The 25,204-nt window shown below is 56.3% G+C and overlaps 3 protein-coding genes across 6 annotated transcripts in view; 2 read left to right on the forward strand and 1 right to left on the reverse strand.

Moving 5' to 3' along the window:
* USH1G (USH1 protein network component sans) overlaps positions 1–4,468 on the reverse strand; it is a 7,450-nt gene extending 2,982 nt beyond the window's left edge. Inside the window, exons 1-2 of one of the 2 annotated variants that reach the window (XM_017535691.1) lie at positions 4,120–4,468; positions 673–1,890 (exon numbers count right to left, since the gene is read on the reverse strand). In XM_017535691.1, the coding sequence (XP_017391180.1) occupies positions 673–1,890; positions 4,120–4,283 (1,382 nt within the window). In that variant the 5' untranslated portion in view covers positions 4,284–4,468. Of the gene's footprint in view, positions 1–668; positions 1,891–4,119 lie in introns of those variants that run through there. The other variant, XM_037741026.1, reaches the window with a different exon arrangement.
* A 700-nt stretch (positions 4,469–5,168) lies between these two features.
* On the forward strand, positions 5,169–14,866 carry OTOP2 (otopetrin 2). Its single transcript, XM_017535693.2, has 7 exons — positions 5,169–5,530; positions 5,799–6,144; positions 6,709–6,845; positions 8,302–8,360; positions 8,752–8,885; positions 10,924–11,798; positions 14,329–14,866. The coding sequence occupies exons 2-7, from the start codon at positions 5,832–5,834 to the stop codon at positions 14,497–14,499; spliced, it is 1,689 nt and encodes a 562-aa protein (XP_017391182.1). The 5' UTR covers positions 5,169–5,530; positions 5,799–5,831; the 3' UTR covers positions 14,500–14,866.
* A 1,777-nt stretch (positions 14,867–16,643) lies between these two features.
* Positions 16,644–25,204, forward strand: part of OTOP3 (otopetrin 3) — a 14,590-nt gene continuing 6,029 nt past the window's right edge. The window contains exons 1-6 of one of the 3 annotated variants that reach the window (XM_037741027.1): positions 16,707–16,872; positions 21,194–21,322; positions 22,163–22,579; positions 22,672–22,808; positions 23,596–23,654; positions 23,900–24,018. In XM_037741027.1, the coding sequence (XP_037596955.1) occupies positions 22,183–22,579; positions 22,672–22,808; positions 23,596–23,654; positions 23,900–24,018 (712 nt within the window). In that variant the 5' untranslated portion in view covers positions 16,707–16,872; positions 21,194–21,322; positions 22,163–22,182. Of the gene's footprint in view, positions 16,873–21,193; positions 21,323–22,162; positions 22,580–22,671; positions 22,809–23,595; positions 23,655–23,899; positions 24,019–25,204 lie in introns of all 3 variants that reach the window. The other 2 variants (XM_037741028.1, XM_017535694.2) reach the window with 2 other exon arrangements.

A 25,204-nucleotide genomic window follows, 5' to 3' on the forward strand; every position in this document is an offset into this window, starting at 1 on the left:
AAAAAAAAAAAAAAAAAAAAAAATCTGCCTGAGGGCTTGGGCAATTGAGAGGCCCTGCTGACTGCACGCCCTGCAGCCCACGGGAGCCACCTTGACCCCAGGCTCTAAAGCCATGCAGACCAGGGATCAAGCCCAGCTCCAGGCTCAGCAGCAGCAGGACCTTGGGGTGAGCTATTCTGACCATCTGAGCCTCCATCTGCTGTAAAATGGGAAGGATACAGTCCACCAATGTAGTCCAGCTCACTCAGGCGTTTAGGGGGATTAAGCAGGAGGACTTGTTCAATGGCACAACCCAGCACCTGGGAGGGGGAGGGCTCAACAGCACCCCAGCTGTGATTCCTGTGACTTCTGTACCTCACTGACACTAAGACCCATTTCCGTACATGTTGATATCCCCAAAATCGAGGTGCACTTATCACAAATCGAGGCTTTGTGATAAGAACGCTTCTGGTCATCAATAAATTGGCAGCTTCTTGTTCTAAGCTGGTGGTAAATAAAATAATGGGGCCTCTTATCATTGATGGCCCCATTTCGATTGTATGAAATACAGTATCTCCCCCACCCTCCACTCCTCAATAGGCAGATCTGTAACCCCCTCCCCAGAGGCCTTCCAACTCCTGTTCCTCCATCCCCCCCCCCCCCCCCCATGCCCTGGCCAGGCTGGACACTCACAGCTCTGTGTCCTCCAGGGCCGGCGGGCGCTCCATCGCCTGCCGCCGCCTCCTCACGGCCCCCAAGATCTTCTTTCGGGGCCCCAGGGGGACGCTGATGCTGCGGAGGTCGAGGTCAGAGCACAGCATCAGAGCTTCGAGGTCGATCTTCTCCTGCCGCAGGAGGGCGGCAAAGTCCTCCATGTGCAGAGAGGCCAGGAAGGTCTCTAGCGGGCTGGTCTCGGGCTCCAGGTCTTCGTCCAAGCCCAAGTCCAGCTCGTCCCAGGGCAGCTCCTCCCCACAGCTGCGGTCCTGCAGGCTGTTGGCACTGCCCAGGCTGTCGTCGTCCAGGCTGGGGGAGCTCTGCAGCCGACCCCTCGGCGCGCCCACCCCGTCCAGCCCCCCATCCTCGCGGCCCAGTCCCTGAAGCCCACTGCTCAAGTAGTTTCTGCGGAACACCATGGTGCCCAGGCCGGGGCGGGTAAACAGGGAGTCGTGGCCTGAGTCGGTGCTGACCTCCGAGTGAGCAGGCTCGGCCGCCAGCGTGGCACGGGAGACGCTGTCCTCGTCCGAGAGGAACATGTCCCGGAGCGGGGCTCGGCCCCACTCCTTGGGGTTGGCGTAGGTGCCCTGGCGCACGAACATCACATCACTGCCCAGCTGCAGGCCGGAGAGCGAGCGCACGCTCTTGCGCCCATCCTCGGAGACCTTGAAGGTGCCTTCGCCGCCCTGCTTTCGCCGCTCCAGCTTCTTCTGCATCTTGGTCTTGCCCCTGGACGTGCCGTGCAGCGTGGCTTGCGAGTAGGGCAGGTGGCTGCTCAGCGCCAGGTGCTGCAGCCGGCGGCTCAGGGTGCTGGACGTGAGGCTGGAGAAGCTGAGGGTGTCGGAGCGCTCGGCCAGCTCGCGCCGGTAGCGCCGCTCCATGCGCTCGTGGTGCTTGCGCTGCAGCTTGGCGCACTCGCGGATGCGCCGCTCCGCCTCGCGGAAGGCCTTGTCCTTCAGCTTGCCCACCAGCTTGGGGTTGAGGCTGCTCTGCTTGGCCGCGATGGAGTCCAGGTAGCGCACGCACTCCATGTGGCCCTTCATGGCGGCCATGTCCAGCGGCGTGTGGTAGTCATTGTCTAGGCACCAGATGTTGGCCCCGAAGGACACCAGGAAGGACAGGCAGTGCAAGTGGCCATTGGAAGCTGCCAGGTGCAGGGGTGTGTTGCCCCAGATGTCACACTTGTCCGGGTCACCCCTGCAGGGAAAGCACACAGGAGGGACAGGTGACGAGTCCTGGTTGGTGATGGAGGTGGAGGGAGTGGAGGTGAGGAGGGGAGCTTCCCCACGGCCACAGCGGGCCCCAAAGGGACCGTGACCCTGCGACCTCTTCGACTCCAGGACACCTGCAGGCCTAAGCCACCAAACAGACCTGGGGTGAGCCCAGGGGAAAATGGCCCCAGGTGTGCAGGGGGTGGGGTGGCAGAGAAGGCGGGCCCGGGGCGGGGCCTTCCCCGAGCGGACTGAGGGCTGGGAATCTCAGGGGATAAATATTTGATGCCCTGAGAGAAGGGAGTGAATTATTCATGGGGCCCTGAGCAGAGCTGGCCCAGAGCAGTGGTGGGCCAGGGCCCCTGGGTCTCTAGGCAGGTGTGGTGAGAGTGACTGTGTGTGCCCAGTGACCGTAAAAGAGAAAGACCAGAGGGTGGTGTGTGCCGGGCCCCAGCCCCGGGTGAGTGTGTGTGAGGTGTGGGCTTGCGTGTCTGCGGGCACGGCCCTGTCTGCAGGGAGCAGGGCCAGGCCTGGCAAGCCCGAGTTCGAGAGGTGTCGGGCCTTGGCCTGGACCCGGAGGGGAGTGCCGGGGCAGCCAGGACTGGAGGGGAGGAGGAGGGAATCAGCTGCCCATGCTCCAAAGCCCTCCCCTCCCCAGGCTGCCCTCTCTTTGGTATCCCTGAGAGGCTGGCTCACTTGAGCCTGTCCAGGGACCCCCGACAGCCCCCACAAGCACCTTCACACCAGAATGTGTCCCCCAGGGGAAACTCCCAAGACCCCTCCGGAGCTCTCCCTCCCTTGGGGGCCCAGCACAGCACCCCTGCCCTGCGCTAATGAGGCCATGAGGCCACCCCCCAGGCCTGGGGGAAGAATCACTCCTTTGTCTCAACAGCTCCCCGCACACCCCCTCCTGGGCCTCCCCTCCCGGCTTCCAAGTCCTGCAGGCCAGTGTGGGAAGGGCCCCCGGCACCCGGCCCACACCCCATCAAACACCAGTCCTGACCTCTGAAGGACTTGGGGCTTGGTGTAGCCAAAAGGAGCCCTCTTCCCCTACTCCCATGAGCCTCTCTGAAGGGGTGACAGGGGCCAGTGTCACTGTTTGCCCTCCTGGGGTGGGGAGGGGCCAGTCAGCCTTGGCCTCCCATGACATGGCACAGCTGTCCAGGCTCCAAGGCTGCTCCCACCTGAGGCTGGGCCCAAGGAGAGGGCAAGAGGGAGGGGTCTCCAGCACCCACGACATGTTCAGGCCACAGCCCAGTGCCTGGCACCAGGGCCAGTTCAGCCCCTGGCCCTCTCTCCCATGACCTGCGACTTCACATCAACTCTCCTGGGGTGTCCTGTCACCCCTCATCCTGTCCAGGCCGCCCTGGTGTCCAGAACAACCTGACTTCTCTTTATAAAGCCATTGGACCTGAGAGAGTTGGTCACAGTCCTTTGACTTTAGCCCCAAGGAACCTACCTCAGTAGCTCTGGTCCTGGAGGTGGCTCAACTGACACCTCCAGGCCCTGTCCCTGGCGCTGACACCTGCACTGGATGCCCACCCCTCCCCCTCAGACAACTCCAAAGGGAGGGAGAGGGGAGAGAAGCCCCTTCAGGGTGAGCACATCACAGTCTCCCTGTAGCTTAGCTGTGCCTGGCTGTAGGGGAGGGGCTTGGAAAGAGTTAATGGGGTGGCTGAACCAGTGACATTTGGCACTGTGGACAGTGTCCATAAATCCCAGAAATGAGCAGGGTGAGGGTAAGTGCCGTGTGACACTAGCCTGCAGGGAGGAGGTGGGTGCCGGCTGGGAGAGCCCTTTGGATCAAAGGCTGGAGAGTGGGCAGTGAAGACCCCCTCCCTTCCTACCCCCCACTGCTGGCTCCTCCAGACTTCCCAGCCTTCTCTGGGTGTAAGCCCCTCACACTTGCTCCAGGAGGACCCCAGCCAGGGAATCTCTCCCACCTTACCCTCACTCTGCAGCAATCCCCCATAATCAGGAACCCCCAAATCCCAGTTTCTCCCCTCCTAGCCCCAAATCCAGGTCACAAATGTTACAAGTGTCAGATGCCTCTGCTTGGGTCCCCCTCCACGTGTGTCTCTCCCACCAACAGCAGGGTCTAAGGATGCACCTGTCTGCAGGGGAAGGAAGGAGCTCCAAGGAGGAGCGGAGGAGCCCAGGGGTTTCAGGGGCTTCAAGGGCGGGGCTTCAAGGGTGCTGGGTGGGGTGTACTTACCCGCGGCTCACAATGAGGCGCAGAGACTCAAGGTTGCCGTGGTAGGCAGCCCAGAGAGTGGGGGTCATGCCATCCTCGTCGGGGGCATTTAGCTCCTTCCGGGTGGCCTCCTTAAGGAGCTCCAGGTAGCCATCCCGGGCTGCCCGGTGGTACTGGTCGTTCATGGCGCCCGACGTGGATGGGGCGGGCGGGGGGCACCGGGAAAGGCCCTCCGCATGGGAGGGCGGCGGGGTTAGGGCTGAGGCATGAGGTTGGGGGAGGGGGGCCAGGCAGGGGCCGGGGCCACCAGCCCCCGCTGCCGCAGACGGAGGGTGCGGAGCGCCAGAGCCGCAACTACTGGGACATCTGAGCCGCTCACCCGGAGGCGGGGGTGGGGGGACTCTCCCGCTGTCCAGGGAGCCGCCCCCGGCTTTCCCCTGGGTCCTAAACACCCCGCACGCACCTCAAAGCACGAGGGTGACCCACGCGAGACCCTGCCACCCCTTTTCAAAAGTGCCCACCCCGGGGCCCCGCCCCAATCCGGGGACAGACAGGTGTCCGTCCTCACTAGATCCTGGGGCGCTGTGGCTCCCGATTTCTCCACCTGTCAGTAGAACAAGCCGAGAGCTGGGGAGGGGTGCCGAGGGCGGGGTGTGGGAGCTGCCCTGAGTCCCAGGACAGTGGGCCTAAGAAAGGGCACGAGCACCGACCGCGGTGCGGTGAGCGAGTGGGTCTCCGCGGGCACGGCCGCCGCCGTCCGCACGAGTCCCTCGGCCGCGCTCCAGCAGGGGGCGCTAGAGGACTGGCAGCCGCTCCGCGCGCCGCGTGGAACTTCGCACCCAAGCCCGGACTTCGCAGCATCCAGCGGAGTGGGGACCGGGGGGCGGGCGGGGCGGCGGGGTAGCGGAAAAGGGAGCTTGGGTCACTGCGAGGACCGTGCGGGGAAGAGGACTGGGGTTTCCATCCCGGGCAGCAGCAGAGGAGCACGAGGATACAGGGTGCGCCGCGGCTGGAAGGCGTCGGGGTGCCCGCGGGCTTTCGGGACGTCTCTTGAGCTTAGCTCTCGGGGCTCTGGGCGCCTGGAATGCTGCGCGCCAGGGCGCGGTGGGCACCGGGGGCGGGGTGCCCTCTGGGTGCCGCAGTGCGGGGCCGCACCCGAGCCTGGCCGCACTGGGGTGACGGAGTGGGGTCGCCTCTCAAAGCGTAAATATGAATCTTGCCTTATCTGGCTCCCACGGGCTCCTTCCTAAATTCACCTTGGAGAAAGATGGATCATGTGAGCGGGACTGAGAGCTTTATGGAGCCGAACTCCCGCAGCTGTAAATCACCCTGTCCTCCTGGGTATAAAGCGCCTGTCCAGCCCGGCGTGGGAGAGAGGAGACGCTCGCCGTCCCCTGACCCCCAGCTCAGCGCCGGCTCCAGGCCCAGCCAGGTGGGTGCCCGGGGCCAGAGGGCTGTCGGACTTGGGGAGTGGGGACCCTTGGTGGGGTCCGACCCGGTGCTGCCACTTCTCCTTTCTTTCCTGTCCGGCGAGAGAAGCAGGTTCTGCGTTTTCTCTTCCCCTTTCCCAGCGCTTCCTCCAGCACCCGAAGCCCCCACCCTGTGGGTCGGGAACTCCCTAGTCCCCAAATTTAGGGATGAGATGGTGGAAGGAGAGCCGTCGGGGTTGACCCGGGGTCCTGTCCGCTCCTCCCCCACAGTGACCTCTCTAGCCTCCGCCAGTCGCCCCCGCCATGTCCGAGGAGCTGGCCCCCCGCCCCAATGAGAGCCCCCTGGCGCCACAGGCGGGCCCCAGGGAGGTGTGGAAGAAGGGCGGCCGCCTGCTGTCGGTGCTGCTGGCCGTGAACGTGCTGCTCCTCGCCTGCACGCTCATCAGCGGCGGAGCCTTCAACAAGGTGGCCGTGTACGACACCGACGTGTTCGCGCTGCTCACCACGATGATGCTGCTGGCAGTGCTCTGGATCCTCTTCTACCTCCTCCGCACTGTGCGCTACCCCGGCGCGGTGCCCTACCGGGATGCACACGCTGGCCCCATCTGGCTCCGAGGTGCCAGGGGAGGTGGGGTTGAGGTAGGGTGGGCACAGCAGGGACCTGTAGGCTGAGGGTTTTGCAGGAGTTGCAGCGGTGGTTGATGTAGAAAGGTGAGAGCTTCCCTAGGGAGGACCAGGAGGGCCGGATGTGGCTGAGGGTGAGGTGGGCTGCAGTTAAGGAAAAGGGGAGGGAAGAGGTCCTGGGGGAGAGATGAGTAGAGGGATGGATGAAGGGAGACCTCTTTGCCACCGGTCGGAAAATTGGAGAAGGCTGGCCGCCCGAGGGCCTTTGATGGAGAGCAGGAACCAGAAGACGGGAGCCACTGAAAGAGCCCTGTCAGGGCTCTCTGTGGTATCTACACAGCCGCAAAGAAGAAAGGGGGGGCTTGGTAGCATGTCCATCCATCCCCCCCCTCAGTCATACACTCACCCTTCCATCCACCCATTCGCCTTTCAGTCTGTCTATCCGCCTATCCACCTATCCTCCCACCCTCCCCATTAATCCATCCAACGGTCACTCACTCACCCATCCGCCCACCTGCCCAGCCTCCCATCCTCAGGGACTGTCATCTCGCACCAGGTGGGCTGGTGCTGTTTGGAGTCTGCACTCTTGTCATGGATGTCTTCAAGACCGGCTACTACTCCAGTTTCTTTGAGTGCCAGTCGGCCATCAAGATCCTGCACCCCCTCATCCAGGCTGTGTTCGTCATGATCCAGGTGGGTGGAAGAGTGTCGCTGTGTGGGAGAAAGGAGCCAGCAAGGGGTCAGAGACCTGAGCTCCACCTGCCTCCTATCCTGAGCAATTAAGCAAACTGGGAACAGGGCTGTAGGGAACATCACAGGAGTCCATCAATGTGGGAACACCGCATAATGAAGTGATATCCCAGTGTGAGCTCCCACCTGGAGCTCTGCAATGTTATTTCAACCTAAGAAGTGCCAGTAGTTAACACCTAGGCGGTGTGAGTTGTGACAGCCAGCTTTGTCTCCTAGCACCTGGCCTGCCCTCCTTGGGTGCCCATAGGGGGCATCCATGTCAGCCCAGGGTCCTGCCAGCTTGGCCCTTCTGTTCTGTATTTATTCAGAAATAAGGTCTGACTGTAAGTGGGATTTCTCAAACATTTCTTTTGTTGTTATTGTTGTTGCATAAACAATACTTTGAAAGAGCTTCTGATTGAGCTGAGACAGGACTGGCCTTAGATGGGATCAGAAAAGCCCCCAGCCTTCTATCATGACCAGAATGGCACCATGGATGATGCCCTCCCCAGAAACATCACCCCTGCTGCCCAGGTTTCCACAATTCAGCACACGGCTGGCTGTGGCATTTATGCAGCTTTAGTCTTTCACATTTTACGGGTTTGAAGAATACTCAGGTAAAATGAAAATATAGATATTCCCACATCACCAAATGGCATGGCAGGGATTCACAGGCAGCCAGACAACAGCAAGCCCTGGCAGGGTGACAGAGGAAGAGGATGAGCAGGGGATGTTGTCAAAGGAAGGTGAGAAGTCCACAGAGTCTCCTTCCACCCTGAGCAAGACCTAACCTCAGGCCAGCCTTGCTCCCAGAAAAAAAATAACTAGGTAGTCAAAACTTTACTTGACCCCCACCTCCACACAAAATAAACCCCACCGCGAGTGGAGTTTCACATGTGACACTTTGCAAACCTTTAAAGAATGGAGAACCACTATTTTATACAAATCGTGCAGCAGAATAGAAAGAGACAGTGCTCCCCACCTCGTTTCTTTGAGACTTAGTCTCGCTCTGTCACCCAGGCTGGAGTGCAGTGGCACAATCTCGGCTCACTGCAGCCTCCACCTCCCAGGTTCAAGCGATTCTCATGCCTCAGCCTCCCAAGTAGCTGGGATTACAGGCACATGCCACCATGCCCAGCTAATTTTTTGTATTTTAGAAACAGGATTTCGCCATGTTGGCCAGGCTGGTCTTGAACTCCTGACCTCAAGTGATCCACCCATCTCAGTCTCTCAAAGTTCTGGGATTACAGACGTGAGTCACCATGCCCAGCCCCCATCTCATTTTGTGAAGCTAAAATAAACCTGGTAACTCAGTGTAAGGGTTCCTCGGGCGGAGAGAACAAGATGGCATGGACGTGGATGCACTGGAGTTTTGTCCATCTGTGGAGTAAATGCTTCTCACCACATTCTCTCAATACAGACCTACTTTCTCTGGGTCTCCGCTAAAGACTGTGTTCACGTCCACCTGGACCTGACCCGGTGAGAACCCCAGCTCGATGCCCGTGCCCAGCACGCCGGTGTTGGCCTTGCAGGAGAGATTCAGGCTTTCCACCCCGGGGCAGGGTCCCCTGTATGCCCCCTGGGTCGGGTTGCAGCCAAGGCCTCCTTGCTTTGTCAGGCTGACTTCCACTACCTTGAGGGACTGTGTCCCAGGGGAGGGAGTGGTGGTGGCCTGGCCCCCTGGAAAGCTCTTGGCCCTCTCTTGCGTGGCATACCAGCCGGGCTGTGTTCCTACTGAAATCAGCTTCCCTGTTCACACAGGGCCTGGCTGCTTTCTCATTTCCCAACGCCAGCTCTCACTATTGCTCCCCAACCCACCACCCGCTAAAGGGTCACAGGCCTCTTTGTCCCTGCCCCCAACCCCAAACAGGTGCGGTCTCATGTTCACGCTCACCACCAACCTGGCCATCTGGATGGCAGCCGTGGTGGATGAATCCGTGCACCAGGCCCACTCCTACAGCAGTTCTCACGGCAATGCCAGCCACACCCGTCTCGCCTCTGACCGTGAGTTTCATCTCAATGCTGGCCCTGTGGCTACCAGGCCTGGGGCCGGGTGCTTTCTGAATTTGTAACATCAGTCTCTCATTCCCTCATAAGGGCATAGAGGCAAAGGAGAGAGCCCGGGGGCTCCTCCTGCTGCAGGATTTACCTCTGCAGTATAAATGTAGGTGACTCCAGAAGGGGAGTATCGGGGGCGTCCTTTTCTCCTTGAGGCTGCAGCCCTGGCCCCCCAACCGGTCTCCATCCCGCCAAGAAGGGACCAACCCAGGACCAAGTGCAATGGCTCATGCCTGTAATCCTAGCACATTGGGAGGCCAAGGCAGGCAGATTGCTTGAGCTCAGGAGTTCGAGACCAGCCTGAGCAAGATGATGAAACCCTGACTCTAATTAGCCGGGTGTGGTGGTGCATGCCTGTGGTTACTATGGGAAGCTGAGCTGGGAGGATCGCTTGAGCCCGGGAGGTCGAGACTGCAGTGAGCCATGATTGTCCTGCTGCACTCCAGCCTTAGTGACAGAGTGAGATTCCATCCAAAAAAAAAAAAAAAAGAAGAAGGAGAAGAAGAAACCCTCGGTTTCTTCATCTGCAAAGCCAGCTGGGCCAGCTCTCAGGATGAAAAGAGACATTTGCCAAGCCCCAGGGTACCCTATCCTACAAAGCACATTCTGGAGTCATGGCTCCTTTCCATGTGGTACAAACAGAAGTGACAGGGCGGTCATGTGGAGAACTGGACGTTGCCGCTGGCTTTCCGGGCTGAGTCAGATGGTGCGGAGGGCCGTGAGGAAGCTTGAACGTTAAAGATTCCCAAGAGGGCCACTTTCCGTCTCAGGGAGCCAGGGCTGGAAGGGATGGAAGGAATTGAATGGGGTGAAGTGCGTAACCCTGTGGTTTAGACTGTTCTTTTTTTTTGAGATAGAGTCTCCCTCTGTCGCCCAGGCTGGAGTGCAGTGGTATGATAGCTCACTGCAACCTCCGCCTCCTGGGTTCAAGCGATTCTCATGTCTTAGCCTCTCAAGTAGCTGGAACTACAGGCACATGCCACTAGGCCAAGCTAATTTTTGTATTTTTAGTAGAGATGGGGTTTCATCATGTTGGCCAAGCTGGTCTCAAACTCCTGACCTCAAGTGATCTGCCGGCATTGTCCTCCCAAAGTGTTGGGATTACATGTGTGAGCCACTATGCCTGGCCCAGACTGTTCTTACTGAGCACTGGTGTGTCCCACAGTCTCTGGCACACAGTAGGTGCTCAAGAAATATTTGTGAAATGAAGGAGTGTGCCACACCCTGTGAAGGTATGAGGGATACCATGGTGAATATAGCAGTCGTGACAGGCAGGAACCCTGCCTTTACAAAGGTCACAGGGTAGGGCGGGCACAGAGGCTCACGCCTGTAATCCCAGCACTTTGGGAGGCCAAGGCAGGCAGATCACCTGAGTTCAGAAGTTCGTGACCAGCCTGGCCAACATGGCGAAACGCTGTCTCTACTATAATTACAAAAATTAGCTGGGCATGGTGGCGGGCTCCTATAATCCCAGCTACTCAGGAGCATCACTTGAACCCGGGAGGCAGAGGTTGCAGTGAGCCGAGATCACGTCATTGCACTCCATCCTGAACAAGAGTGAAACTCCATCTCAAAAAAAAAAAAAAAAAAAAAAAAAAAATGGGCCGGGTGCGGTGGCTCAAGCCTGTAATCCCAGCACTGTGGGAGGCCGAAGTGGGTGGATCACGAGGCCAAGAGATCGAGACCATCCTGGTCAACATGGTGAAACCCTGTCTCTACTAAAAATACAAAAAAGTAGCTGGGCATGGTGGTGCGTGCCTGTAATCCCAGCGACTCAGGAGGCTGGGGCAGGACAATTGCCTGAACCCGGGAGGCGGAGGTTGCGGTGAGCCGAGATCGTGCCATTGCACTCCAGCCTGGCACTTGGAGACAAAGCTAGACTTTGTCTCAAAAAAAAAAAAAAAAATTGATCACAGGCCAGGGGTGAGACCTCTCTAGGAAGGTGAGAAGGCAGTCCAGTCTCGTGTCTCTCTCTCCGCAGCAGAGCGTGCAGGCAACGCAGTGGGAGGAGACTCTTGCCTCTGCAGCACGGCCGTCTGCCAGATCTTCCAGCAGGGGTACTTCTACCTATACCCCTTCAACATCGAGTACAGCCTCTTCGCCTCCACCATGCTGTATGTCATGTGGAAGAATGTGGGTAGATTGCTGACCTCCACCCCTGGCCACAGCCACACCCCATCCCCGGTCAGCCTCTTCCGGGAGACCTTTTTTGCCGGCCCAGTTCTGGGTCTGCTGCTCTTCGTGGCGGGGCTGGCTGTATTCATCATCTACGAGGTTCAAGTGAGCGGGGAGGGGGGCCGCACCCAGCAGGCCCTGGTCATCTACTATAGCTTCAACATTGTCTGCTTGGGACTCACGACCTTGGTCAGCCTGAGTGGCTCCATCATCTACCGTTTTGACCGCCGGGCCATGGACCACCATAAGAACCCCACGCGCACCCTGGACGTGGCCCTGCTGATGGGTGCCGCCCTGGGTCAGTACGCCATCTCCTACTACTCCATTGTGGCCGTGGTGGTGGGCACGCCCCAGGACCTGCTGGCAGGGCTCAACCTCACACACGCGCTGCTCATGATCGCCCAGCACACCTTCCAGAACATGTTTATCATCGAGAGCCTTCACCGAGGACCACCCGGAGCTGAGCCTCACAGTACACCCCCCAAGGAGCCCTGCCAAGGCCTGACCTTCACCAACCAGGACGCCCTCCACACCTTGCCTGCCTGCCCACCCAGCCCCGGGCTGGTCAGCCCCAGCCCTGCAGACCAGCAGGAAGCAGTGGGCATCGTCTCAACCCCCAGAAGCCACTGGAGACGCCGGTGCCTAAAAGACATTGCTCTGTTTCTCCTGCTCTGCAATGTGATCGTGAGTAGCTGTGGGGAGCAAGGGATGGGCTTGGGAGAAGAAGAGTCTGAGGAAGGATCCTCTTGCAGGTTTAAGCACTTAGCCTTCTCTGTCTTGCCCGCAGCCCACCTGAGAATCTTACAGCTCTCTAGGAAAGGAGCAGGTTCAGAGGGGGTCAGCCGTAGTTTGGGGAAAATGGCATCTCAGGGCACACAGAGAATATGAAATCCTAGCATTCTGGCATCTAGGCACCGGATAGAGCTGGAGGGGTCCCAGGGAAGGTTGACACAGGGACTGGGCGGAGGTGAGAGGAAGCTGAGAGCTGATGTGGAAGGTGGGGGGCCCTCACCCCCCGCTGGGAAGTGTGACTGCCCCTGGGAACTCGTGACCTGCCTGCTTCTCAGAATAATTGGAGCAGCATCAGGAAGTAGCGGAGACCAGCATAAGTGTGAGCAGTCTGTTAGCAGAGTGAAGTGGCAGGCCAGCTGGGAAGGAGGGCATCTACAACAGTCACCCCCTCCCCAGTGACTCAGCAAAGATTAAGAGCAACAGACTTGTCCAGGCACAGTGGCTCACGCCTATAATCCCAGCACTTTGGGAGGCCGAGGCAGGAAGATCACATGAGGCTGGGAGTTCAAGACCAGCCTGACCAACATAGTGAAACCCCCATATCCACTAAAAATATAAAAATTAGCCAGGCGTGATGGTACACGCCTATAATCTTAGCTACTCAGGAGGCTGAGGCAAGGGAATTGCTTGAACCCAGGAGGCAGAGGTTGCAATGAGCTGAGATCGTGCCACTGTACTCCAGTCTGGGCAACAGAGCAAGACTCTGTCTCAAAAAAAAAAAAAAAAAAAAGAAGACCAATAGACTTCACCCAATACAAATATGTTCTCTATATAGAAGCATCCCAGGGCAGAAACACTGGGAATGAAGGTGCACCCCAATAGAGAAAGACTCTTGATGTTTCTAGTACAACCCAGGACAGAAATGGCCCAGTGGGGCTTACAATTACCTCTGATACAGAAACATGTACCTATGTGGGTACATCTCAAAGAGAATAAAACACTTCTAATGAAGTTTCACTCAATAGAAAAACAGTTCTTTCAGCTTTAACCTGCAATAGAAAAATATCCCTAATATAGAAAATTACTCAATGTGGGTATATCCCACAGAGAAAGATCCCAGAGTGAACTCTACCCCATGAAATCCTGCCTGCATGAGGTGAACCAGCAGCCCTAACTACGAGCTGTTCTTAGTGAGTCCCACTGTGAAGGGCCATCCTCCAGGACATGGTACCCATAGATGTAGGATGATGCCATGCAGGAGCCTTCCAACAGAGTTAATTTCACTTAAACAAACAAAAAAAAAAAGGCCAGGAGCGGTGGTTCAGGTCTATAATCCCAGCACTTTGGGAGGCCTGGGAGGCCTGGGAGGCCGAGGCGGGTGGATCACGAGGTCAGGAGTTCGAGACCAGCCTGACCAACATAGCGAAACCCCATGTCTTCTAAAAATACAAAAATTAGCCAGACGTGGTGGCATGTGCCTGTAATGCCAGCTACTCAGGAGGCTGAGGCAGGAGAATCACTCGAACCTGAGAGGCAGAGATTGCAGTGAGCCGAGATGGCGCCTCTGCACTCCAGCCTGGGCGACAGAGTAAGACATGTGGTCATCAATCTCTGACCCTATCAGTAGAAGCAAAAGGCCCACCTTAGCATGTCTTGGACCAGCTTTGGTGCCTGTCCCCCTGCCCTCTGGCCCTGACCCCACCTTCCACCCAGGCCTGGCTTCTGGAAGGGCCACCTTCTGGGAGGCTATTCTTGCTCCAGGTATCTGAGCCTAATCACCTCCAATAGCATCTTCTCCATCTCCTTCATTTTATAGGACAGAACAGGCTTAGAGTGCCTGCTGAGACTGCAGTGTGTCCAAGGACAGTTAATTGGGGGTAGGGGTGGGGCTAGTCTAAAAATCTTCGTTCTTTGCTTCTTACTCACACCTGAACCTTCTGAGCTCATAGCCAGAGAGAAAGCAGGATTCCAACATCCACCTCCTCCCAGCCCTGGGAAGGGAGAAGGGGATGAGGAGAGAGCTGGAGGGCAGAGCTCAGGAAGGGACAGCGTGGAGTGGCCCTCTGCCTGAACCCCAAACCCCTCCCCTTAGGCTATCTGATTCTGCCACCCTCACCCCTGTGCACACAACCCCCCAGGACAGAGCTGCTGATTTCACTGTTTGTACCTCTTCTTCTAGTGAAACCTCTTCTCCCCTCCCCGATCCCACACTGAGACCCTGCTAAGATTTTGGAAGAGGCGATCACAGGTGGACTCCTAGCCTGGGGATGACAAATTCAGTTGGGCGTACTTCCTGAGCCCCTTAGAGAGTGTCAGGTCCTGTCCAAAATACTGGAGCTGCCCATTCACTGACACCCAGCCCTCCCTGTCCACCAAGCTAGAAGGATGGGCTCCCATCTTGCCACAGCCCAGCAAAGCCCACAGAAATGACCCACAGGCTTCCATCTGGGCCGGCTCCTGAAATCCTCCCCTCTCCTCACAGCTGTGGATCATGCCCGCCTTCGGGGCCCGCCCTCACTTCAGCAACACAGTGGAGGTGGATTTCTACGGCTACTCCCTGTGGGCGGCCATCGTCAACATCTGCCTCCCTTTCGGCATCTTCTATCGTATGCACGCCGTCTCCAGCCTGCTGGAGGTCTACGTGCTGTCCTGAGGCCTCCGACAGAGACATGGCAGGGAGCGGGAAGAGGAGACTGAGCTCCTGTGCCTGTTCAGACATCCTCTGGGAATGAATCCCAGCTGGTGCCATATGACAGCCCATTGTCTGCTGGTCCCAGAGTGGAATTTTCACAAAAGTTATTTTTCCAGGTTGAATTTTTAAATCACAATCAGGACAGGCCCATCCACCCCAGTATGACTGTGGGGCAGGAGGTGGCTGGGGAAGGGAGACCTCTCCTGGCAGCATTTCTAGGACCAGCAGGATCTGGAAGGGCTGGCTCCGGCTCCACCTCTAATCCTGCCCTGGGGCCTGGCCAGTGCACTGCCTGGAGCTGGAAACCAATAAACCTGTGCTTTTCCCCATCCTCACTGTTTGTCTCTGTTGTCCCATCTGAGATGGTCATAGGAGAGGATCTTGGGGTTCGGAGTGGGAAGGGTGCCTGGAGATTTTCAGATCTCAAGTTTTGTAACGTGTAAGCAAAATCCAAGTGACAGACTACAGAGCAGGTAACCGGAGTTCCCAAACTGCCATCTTCCTTTTCCCTTTATCTCCAGGTGATGTATACAAATAATCATTTTTTATTTTTTTGAAACGGTCTCACTTTTTTGCCCAGGCTGGAGTACAGATAGCTCACTACACCCTCAACCTCGTGGACTCAAGAGACCCTCCCACCTCAGCCTCCTGAGTAGCTGGAACTACAGCTACGACTGCCACCACGCCTGGCTAAATTTTTTTGGCGTGTGTATTTTTTGTGGAGATGGGGAGTCTCACTTTGTTGCCCAGGCTGGTCTTGAACTCCTGGGCTCAAGTAATCCTCCCGCCTCAGCTTCCCAAAGTGCTGGGATTACAGGCATGAGCCACAGCACCCAATCTAATCATTTTTTTATGTGTCCCATGACACAAGAAAGTTTAGGAAGCAGTGACCTAGTCTAATGTCTGCATTTTACAAAAAAGGACGCTGAGGCCCAGAGAGGTAAAGTGACTTGCCCAAGGTCACATAGCTACAAAAAAACCAGAGCCTTTCTGCTAGGAACAATAATTTTCAAACTTTGTTTTCAAGCAGATCGTTTTTTCCCTTCAAATAAAATACTACAGGAATCCAAGTTTATAACATAGATATAGGCCAGGCGCGGTGGCTCACGCCTGTAATCCCAGCACTTTAGGACGACAAGGCAGACGGATCACTTGAGGTCAAGAGTTCGAGACCAGCCTGGCCAACATGAAACCCTATCTCTTTAGCTGGACATGGTGGTAAGCACCTGTAATCCCAGCTACTCAGGAGGCTGAGGCAGGAGAATCGCTTGAAGCCAACAGACAAAGGTTGCAGTGAACTGAGATCGAGCCACTGCACTCTAGCCTGGGAGACAGAGCAAGACTTCATCTCAAAAAAAAAAATAAAGATATAAACAGGGCAGTTCTAGTTTAAGAGGAGTCGGGAGACTCAGATCCTCACCACCTGGGGCCTCCCCTGACCTCCCCTTGCCCCAGGAGTTCCACTAGGAGCTTCCCCTAAGTCCTGGGGATTCTACTCTACAAAGGATATAGAGATGCTTAGGATGGAAGACAGCAGAGAGAAGGGAAGGAGGCTCCACAGTTAGAAGAGTGAAAGGTGGGAGTGGCCATGCAGAGTCAGGGGGAGGGGAAGGGCTGGGTGGGACCCACGGAGCAGATGGCATTTGGGGGAGGGCATGGGAACAGCAGCACCTGGAGTTCAGGGGACTTTGAGGAAAGTGTGCCCGGACCCTGTCGGCAGAAGGAGGTGAGTAGTTCTCAGAGGCTGCAGGTGGAGCTGAGGAGGCCTCCTGCCCCGTCAAAATGGGGCTGTGCTCCAACTCTCCCCATACCAAGTTCAGGTTTGACTTAAGGGAGATACAGGGTCCCGCCAGGCAGCCTCCAGGCCTGGGACTAGGTAGGTCACAGAAAAAAAGAGACTCCTGGCCTGGAGTGAGGGCGTCCATTCCCAGCTTTATCACCGAAGGAAAGCCAGGACTGAACCCCACAAGCTCTTTACTTTGGGCCTAAGAACACTGCACCCCTCTCACCCCACCCGAGGACAAGGATGGGATGCGAGCTGGAGACCCTGCCTGCCCGCACCTGCACCGCCCTCGGCCCCGCCCACTTGCCCAGCTGCTTCACAATTGGCTGCACCCTCTGGGTCCGAGCCCCCGGCAGGGTAATTAAAGAGGGATTAATGAGATTTCCAAAGTCAACAGAAAAATCGATGGGCCGCGGAGTCCGAGCGGCGGCTGCGCAGTCCTGCTGGGGGAGGGCGTCGGGGGCATCGGTCTCACCTGGGGATTGACGACCCGATCCGCACAGCGCCCGCAGTCGGTGCTTAGCCGGCGGCGATGCCTGTCCCGGCCTCAGGTAAGCCCGGAGCGCCGGCGAAGCTTTCCCAGCCAGAGCCCCCTAGACACTGGCACACGCTACGCCCCCCAAAGCCGGGTTCACGAGTAGGGGCTGCAGGGATTTGAGCGGGAGAGCGGGGTGACTGTGGAGAGATCAACTCCCTTTGATCTGAGACCGGCCCCTTGCCCGCCCCTCAGCCCGGGCTCTGCGCCTCTACTCCTTTCCGTGAACCTGGGCCGCACGAGGGCCGCAGGGCGCGGCTCCTCCCGGCCGGGCCCACACAGCAGAAAGTGGGTGCGGAGGCCTGGGGCGTGGGGTTGGTTGGGGCTGTCTAGGCGCCCGGTCTAGGGTACGCTCAAAGCGGCTGCCCCCCAGCCCCACAGTCCCTTAAATGGCTCGGAAGGAAATTCCGAGGGCGCCCGCGATCAGCAGCCTCCTGGGAGCTGGCCCTGAGTTCCTGGGCCCGACGGCTTGGGCTTCGGCTTCGCGGCTTTCATCACCACCGCCTCTAACCGAGACCCACAAACCAGTTCGGTGTCCTGGCCCTCCCTTGGACTGGCGTCGTGCCCAGGGGCGTGCCAGGGGGCGGCGGAGTCCTCCTTGTCAGTTCCAGGCGCCCTAGCCCTAGCCCTCTGCCTGAGACCCCTACATGCCCACTCCGGCCCCCTGCCCAGCCAGGGACTAAATTCGCCTCTTTGAGGGCTCACTCCAGCGGCCTTTGGAGGGTTGGCCCCCAGGGTGGGAGACGTGGGAGAAAGACCCCAGAGGGAGAGAACCTGGAACCTTGTCCCCCAGTGTCCCCTCCAGTCTGAGTAAAACCCATTCTTGAAATTCACCAATAATCCGGACTCCTCCCAGCTCTCCAGGACCTGAAACGAACTGGAAGGAAATGCAGAGACAGCTAATACTGCGCTTTCTGGGCGCCAGGCATTACTCTCTACTGTGCTTGCATGTATTAAATCATGTAAATCTGACAAAGCCCCTATTTGGTACTAATCCCTTCCTTTATTCGTTCAGTACTTTTTTTTTCTTTTGAGACAGGGTCTAACTCTGCCCCTCAGGCTGGAGTTCAGTGGTGTGATCACAGCTCACTGCAGCCTTAACCTCCCAGGCTGAAGCAATCCTCCCACATCAGCCTCCCAGGTAGCTGGGACTACAGGGACATGCCACCACACCTGGCTAATTTTTTGGTATTTTTTGTAGAGGCAGGGTTTTGTCATGTTATCCAGGCTGGCCTTCAACTCCTGGGCTCAAGGGATCTGCTTGCCTCAGCCTCCCAAAGTGCTGAGATTACAGGCGTGAGCCACTGAACCCAGCCTTGCTCAGGAAGTCTTTATTGAGCATCTACTATGCACCAGCTACTATTCCATAGTTGTGTATTCGTTTTGCAGATGACAGCACTGAGGCACAGAGTCTACGTAGCTCTCTGTAGTAGTCTCAGTAGTCTAAGATGACAGAGGTAATAAGTGCTGGAATCTTGGCTCTTGATCATGTCTACCCTGCTTGGGGGCTGGGGGAGAGGGTTTTGGGGAAGGCGAAGTAGAGCAGTTAGGGTTGGGAGATATGGAGCAGGGAGGCAGCCCTGTGAGCCCCAGCCTTGTTCAACTAGGAGGGAAAAATAAAGATCATCTGGAGTCTCCTCCCCTGCCAGCCTGGAAAGAGTTTTATGGGGAGGGTCTCTGTCCACAGCTCTGGTGCTGAAAATTCTTCTGTAGAAGACTACACAGTCAGTGGGCAAACACTGAGTGAATGTCACATCTGTGCTAGGTTTCAGGGTCTGAGTTAAGCAGGGCCCGGTCTCTGTCCTGGAGGAGTTCTGGGCCTTAATGAGAGCCAGCTACACCCACAGGACACCAAACAGGGCACATCTACTCTCAACAGAGGGGAGTGACCCCAGCAAAGTAGTACCAGAAGGCTTAGGCAGAGAGAAAGGCTTTCCAGGTGGGTGGGGAGGATAGGCAAGTGGTGGGCAGGGAAAAAAGAAGAGCAGTGTCCAGGAGGGATGGCAGGAGGCAGGAGACCATGGGAGAAATGCAGAGCTCTCTACATGGGCCTGGGTGGGTGTGGGTGGCAGGCACCTTGAGTGCGACAGGGGAGGTGGGTGGGGACAGAGAGGGGACAGAACTTGGGCAAGGATGACAGAGTGGACTGGGAAAGGGGAAAAAATCATTTGTAGAATCTCAAAAAGAGGCTCAAGTTTGAGTGCTCCATCTGCCCCTGAAGAGAACAGCAGAAGGTATAAATTTGAAGCAGGTGGGTGAGCAGGGGAGAATGGGAGCTTGGAGAGGTTGCATTTTCAAGCCAGATATGGTGAAGGTCTTCTGGTGCTGCAGAGAGGGTGTGTCTGAAGCTCCTGAAGCCCGGGGTCTCAAGGGAGAGACAGAGCAAAGCACAGCTAATGGAAGCAGAGGACAATGGGTGATCAGCACGGGGTGCGGGGGGAGTGCTGATCAGGGAGGGCTGCGGAGACAAGGCGGAGTATCTGCCGAGTCCTGAAGGACAAGCTAGAGTTAGCCAAGGGCTGAGAGGGGTAGGCATTAAAGGCAAAGGATAAGGTGTGGGCAAAGACTGGGGGCATTCCAGGAAAGGCAGCAAGATGGTGTAGCCCAAGGAGAGGGGAGTAGGGTCTGAAGATGATGCTGGAGAGCCAAGCTGTAGCCAGACCAGGAAGCAGCAGCAGCTACCCTGCCTTGGGCAGAGAACCTGGAACCTTGTCCAGGTCCATGCTAATCATACACCTCTCATTTTGAGAGGCCATGCAGGCTGTGTCATAGTTTGGACTTTATACTGAGGGCAGTTGGTTGCCTCTGCAGGACTTTCAGTAGGGGAGAGGTACTCTGGGCAGGGAGCCCAGTCCAAGAGAGTGAGGAAGGGGGCCCAGACCAGGTAGTGGTTGATGTCAAGAAAAATCCAGTCCAGGTACAGTGGCTTACACCCGTAATCCCAGCACTTTAGGAACCTGACACAGAAGGATCACTTGAGGCCAGGAGTTCGAGTCCAGCCTAAGCAACACACTGTGACCCCATCTCTGCAACAAAAATTTTAAAAATTAGCCAGGTGTGATGGCACATGCCTGTCTGTAGTCCCAACTCTTCATGAGTCTGAATCAGGAGGATCACTTGAGCCCAGGAGTTCAAAGTTGGAGTGAGGTATGATGGTGCCACTGCACTCCAGGCTGGGAGACAGAGCAAGACCCTAGCTCTAAAAATAAAGAAAGAAAAATCTAAGAGCAACTTGTGAGCTGGAACGAACAAGCTTGGGGCCTAAGAGAATGCAAGGGATGAGGGGAGAGGCAAAGAGGACACCCAGTTCTCTGCTAGGAGATGTGGCGATGGAGATGCCACTCTGAGATTGTGACCATTAGGAAGCAAGAGAATGGAGACGGTGAGCACCTAGAACCCTGAGCCCAGAGCACAAGGGCAGGAGCAGGACCAAGGAAGAGCCTGGGTGGCACAGGGGGTCTCTAGGGATCCTTCCAAATCAGCTCAGCCTCCCCACCAGGAGAGCACCCAGAAGCAGCGGAACTGTCCCCACTCTCAACAGCAGCTCAGTCCCACCAGGAAGGAGTGCCCAGTGGGGAGAGTATGCTGGACTCTGAGCTGCAGGCATTGGGTGACCCAAAATCTGGTCTAAGCAAGTGTTGACAAAATGGTTGGCCTGAGTGAATGCTTGGGAGAGGTGAGGGAGTGGCAGGAGATGTTCAGGAAAAGAGGAGGGTAAAGATTGTGTTTCCTATGTGACAGCAGGCACTCGTAGTACTTCCGGGAGTGGGGGAAGGGGTACAAAAAGGGAAGTCAGTTCCTTCAAAGTCAAGGGCATGGCAGTGGTGCTGATCTGGGCCTGTCCCATGCTCTCAGCAGATGTTGTAAATCAACCCCAGAACCTTTTCCCTAAATCTTTAATGTATTTTAAAATTATTTTATTTATTTGTTTATGTTTAAAAGCAGGGTCTTGCTCTGTCACTCACTGCAAATGATTGGAGTGCAGTGGCCTAATCATAGCTCACTGCAACCTTGATTTCCTGGGTTCAAGCCATCCTCCTGCCTCACCCCCTGAGTACTTAGGACTATAGGCATAAACCATCATACACACACACACACACACACACACACACACACACACACACACATATGTAAAGACAGTGTCTTGCTATGTTGGCCAGGCTGGTCTTGAACACCTGTGCTCAAGCAATCCTCCTACCTGAGCCTCCCAAAGTGCTGAGATTACAGGCATCAGCCACCATGCCCAACCTAAAGTTACTTTTAATTGCATAAGTACTGTGCTGATTAAAAAAAAAACTAGAACAGTAAGCTAAAAAGTCTATCACTCCTAATCCCAGTAGCCTCATCCCAGAAGAAACTCCTGTTGTGAAATTGATGGGTATCATCTAGACCAGGAGTCCCCAGTCCCCAGGCTGAGGACCAGTACCAGCCCATGGCCTGTTAGGAACCAGGCCGCACAGCAGGAGGTGATGGGGAGGGAGCATGACAGCCAGAGCTCCGCCTCCTGTCAGATCAGCAGTGCCAATAGATTCCCATAGGAGCACGAACCCTGTGAACTGCGCATGTGAAGGATCTAGGGGTTGCCCACTCCTTATAAGAATCTAATACTCGATGATCTGAAGCAGAACAGTTTCATCCTGAAACCATCCCCCACCCTCCATCCATGGAGAAATTCTCTTCCAGGAAACTGGTCCCTGGTGCCAAAAAAGTTGGGGACCACTGGTCTAGACCTTTTAAAAGTAATTGTCCAGGTGCTTGTATGTTCCCATAATACGGTAATGTTTCAGATCACCCCCATTCTTTCCTACCAAGCCCAGGCACAGCCTCAGGATGCTTCTCTACAAAACATTTTAGGCAATCATTTCCCAACCAATCAGCGTCAGGATAAGAGAGGACACCAACTTGCCCTCCCTGATGTCAGAATTGAAATTCCTCCTGGGGGGGGCAGAAGGACACCGCTGCCTTTTAATGACAAAAAGTCACAGCCCTGGAAACTGACCAGGCACTAGGCAGAGTCTGCTCACCTTAGGATCAGGCACAAGTCAGGAAGTGAGGTTGAGAGGGAGGACGTGATCCTCACACCAGCCAAACTAATTCCCCATGTTTGTGTGCAGCACAGAGGGTTTCTCCTGGTCTGTTTGAACCTCCTCAGGTCCTGTAAGGCAACTGGGCAGCTGTTGTTAGTTCCAATGTCCCAACCAGAAAGGCTGCATAGCTGGCCCTGAGTGACACAGCAGTTAGGAGCAGGGTGGACTTGAACCCAGGTCAGCCTGGCAGTTAACCCAGAACACTTTCTCCATCTCCAGCCCCTGCTGAGGCTCTACCCATGCCTTCTCCAGAAGCACAGGAGACTGAAGCAGCCCCAGAGAAGGAGAACCCAGTGGACGTGGGGGCCGAGGAGACAGCGGCCACTGCCCAGCCCCGGCAGAAGTCCTGGCTGGTGCGGCATTTCTCCCTGCTGCTGCGGCGGGACCAGCAGGCCCAGAAGGCCGGGCAGCTCTTCTCAGGGCTCCTGGCCCTGAATGTGGTGTTCCTGGGTGGGGCCTTCATCTGCAGCATGATCTTCAACAAGGTGGCCGTTACTCTGGGCGACGTGTGGATCCTGCTGGCCACGCTGAAGGTCCTCTCCCTGCTCTGGCTTCTCTACTACGTGGCAAGCACCACTCGCCAGCCACATGCCGTGCTTTACCAAGACCCTCACGCAGGGCCCCTCTGGGTGCGGGGTGAGTTTCAGGATGCTGGGGGGGCGAGGCAGGGACGGGGAGGGAGAGCCGGTTCTGGGCAGGTGCCAACGCCCACCCGTACGCCCGGCTAGGCTCCCTGGTGCTCTTTGGCAGCTGTACCTTCTGCCTCAACATCTTCCGAGTGGGCTACGACGTGAGCCACATCCACTGCAAGTCACAGCTGAGACTCTTCTTCCCTGTCATTGAGATGGTCTTCATTGGCATCCAGGTGACAGGCTTCTCCCGTCCCCACGCCCTATCTACCCATGCCATGCACACATTTCCCACTACCTATACCTAGGAACAGCCACATAGGCAAATACCAAATGCCCCGGGGTCTTTGCACACACACCACATCTGTCACACAAGTGTTCACGTCCACACATACCCGTGTGTTCCTGCATCAACACACACACCGTGTCACCAACATAGACACTTAGAAGTCCAGCTGTCTATGCGTATGTAGGTATATCCCTGAATATATACTCCCTAGAGGAACAAACCTTAAGAATACAATGTCCGCTGGTGGGGGCTCATACCTGTAATCCCAGCACTTTGGGAGGCCAAGGTGGGTGGATCATTTGAGGTCAGGAGTTCAAGACCAGCCTGGCCAACATAGTGAAACCCCATCTCTACTAAAAATACAAAAATTACCTGGGCGTGGTGGCAAACGCCTGTAGTCCCAGTTACTCGGAGGCTGAGGCAGGAGAATCGCTTGATTCTCCAGGCCTTGTGTTGGGTGCCTCATTCCCACTGTCTTCTTTATGTCCCTCAATAAGAAGGCATTTCCCCAAAGGATGGGCTTTTTGGTCCCTTTTCAGAGCTTAGGCAACTAAGGCTCAGAGATGGTTTGCCACTGACTCAAAACCACACAGCAAGAAGCAGTGGAGCTGGGATTCCGACCCAGTCTTTCTCCCTGTGTCTTCCACTGTAAATACATGCATGCACCCCAGGAACTCACACTGGAGTCCCACCACCTCCACCAGCCCTTGGGCTCAAAGCCCTGTCTCTTTCAGACCTGGGTGCTCTGGAAACACTGCAAAGACTGTGTTCAGGTCCAAACCAACTTCACTAGGTAAGACTTCTCCCCCTCCCAAACCCCCAGCCTCTCTGTCCTCCCCACAGCTTCCCTGGTCAGGGTGGCCCTGGGGCTATAGGTTAGACTGGGATTTGTCCCAGGTAGCCCCAGGGCAGCCTTTTCTGTGTCCTAGTGCCAGCGTGACACTAGGTAGTCAGTGGCTGCCCCAACAACAGCGGATGGTGAGGGTTTGGTGCCCGGGGAGCCAACCAGGGTGTGTAAGAGTGTGGCACTTTCTCCAGGTGTGGCCTGATGCTGACCCTGGCCACAAACCTGCTGCTGTGGGTTCTGGCCGTTACCAATGACTCCATGCACCGAGAGATCGAAGCTGAGCTTGGCGTCCTCATGGAAAAGTTCTCAGGTATGGAAAGGAGACCAGGACTTCCTTGCCCTGAAAACCAAACACACACACACATGTGCGCACGCACGTGCACACGCACACACACACACACACACACACACACACACACAACACTCCCCAAAACAGGTGAGGCTCAGTTAGCCGGCAGAGATGGGAGAAAACTCTAAAGGCCAGATTCAAATCAACAGAAAACTGAGGTTTGCTAGTGATTTTCATCCCACCCCATCAGGTGTTGGTGCCCTGCACCCCACTCCAGGCGTCCAGATACCCATCAGCAAGCCAGCCAGTGATCCTGGCTGAGCTGGCCACTAAGCCCTTCAGGTATGCACCCCACCCATGGCATTTGCATTTTACTCTCAAGCAACTAAACAGCCTCCAGGGCTGAAAGGAATACCTTTCTAATAGAATTTTAGGTACCTAGCCTTATCAATCTGGTGGGACAGAAGATTTCTGGGCAGAAAAGCTCTCAAGATTGTCCCACACGCCTCACCTCCTATCCTAGAGGCCACATCCCATACCCCACATGGGAACACTGCTCTGTGGGGTTCAGCCACACCTGTATGTACATGCCTCACCCCACCCCAGGTGGCATCACCATCACGCACTGCAGCCCAGCCCTCCCAGCACATTCACACATTCACATACTAGCTGCACCAGTCACGACACGCCTGTGTACTGTGAGCATTCTCTATACTCTGCTTACGTTTCTCAGAAAAGCTGTGCAAGAGAGAATTTTTGGCAAGTGACATCATGGATTTTGATATTATAAAATAATTCAAGGCCAGGCACAGTGGCTCACGCCTATAATCCCAGCACTTTAGGAGGCCGAGGAGGGCGGATCACCTGAGGTCAGGAGTTTGAGACCAGCCTGGCCAACATGGTGAAACCGCATCTCTACTAAAAATATAAAAATTAGCTGGGCATGGTGGTGGGCGCCTGTAATCCCAGCTACTCGGGGGGCTGAGACATGAGAATCGCTTGAACCCGGGAGGCAGAGGTTGCAGTGAGCTGAGATGCGCCATTGCACTCTGGCCTGGGAGATAAGAGTGAAACTGTTTCAAAATAAATAAATACAATAATTCAAGCATTGCAAATAAGTAGAAGAATAAGATAAACCTGGCCGGGCGCAGTGGCTCAAGCCTGTAATCCCAGCACTTTGGGAGGCCGAGGCGGGTGGATCATGAGG

The sequence above is a fragment of the Cebus imitator genome, unplaced genomic scaffold (genome assembly GCF_001604975.1).
Source record: "Cebus imitator isolate Cc_AM_T3 unplaced genomic scaffold, Cebus_imitator-1.0 Scaffold93, whole genome shotgun sequence".
NCBI classification, from domain to species: Eukaryota; Metazoa; Chordata; class Mammalia; order Primates; family Cebidae; genus Cebus; species Cebus imitator.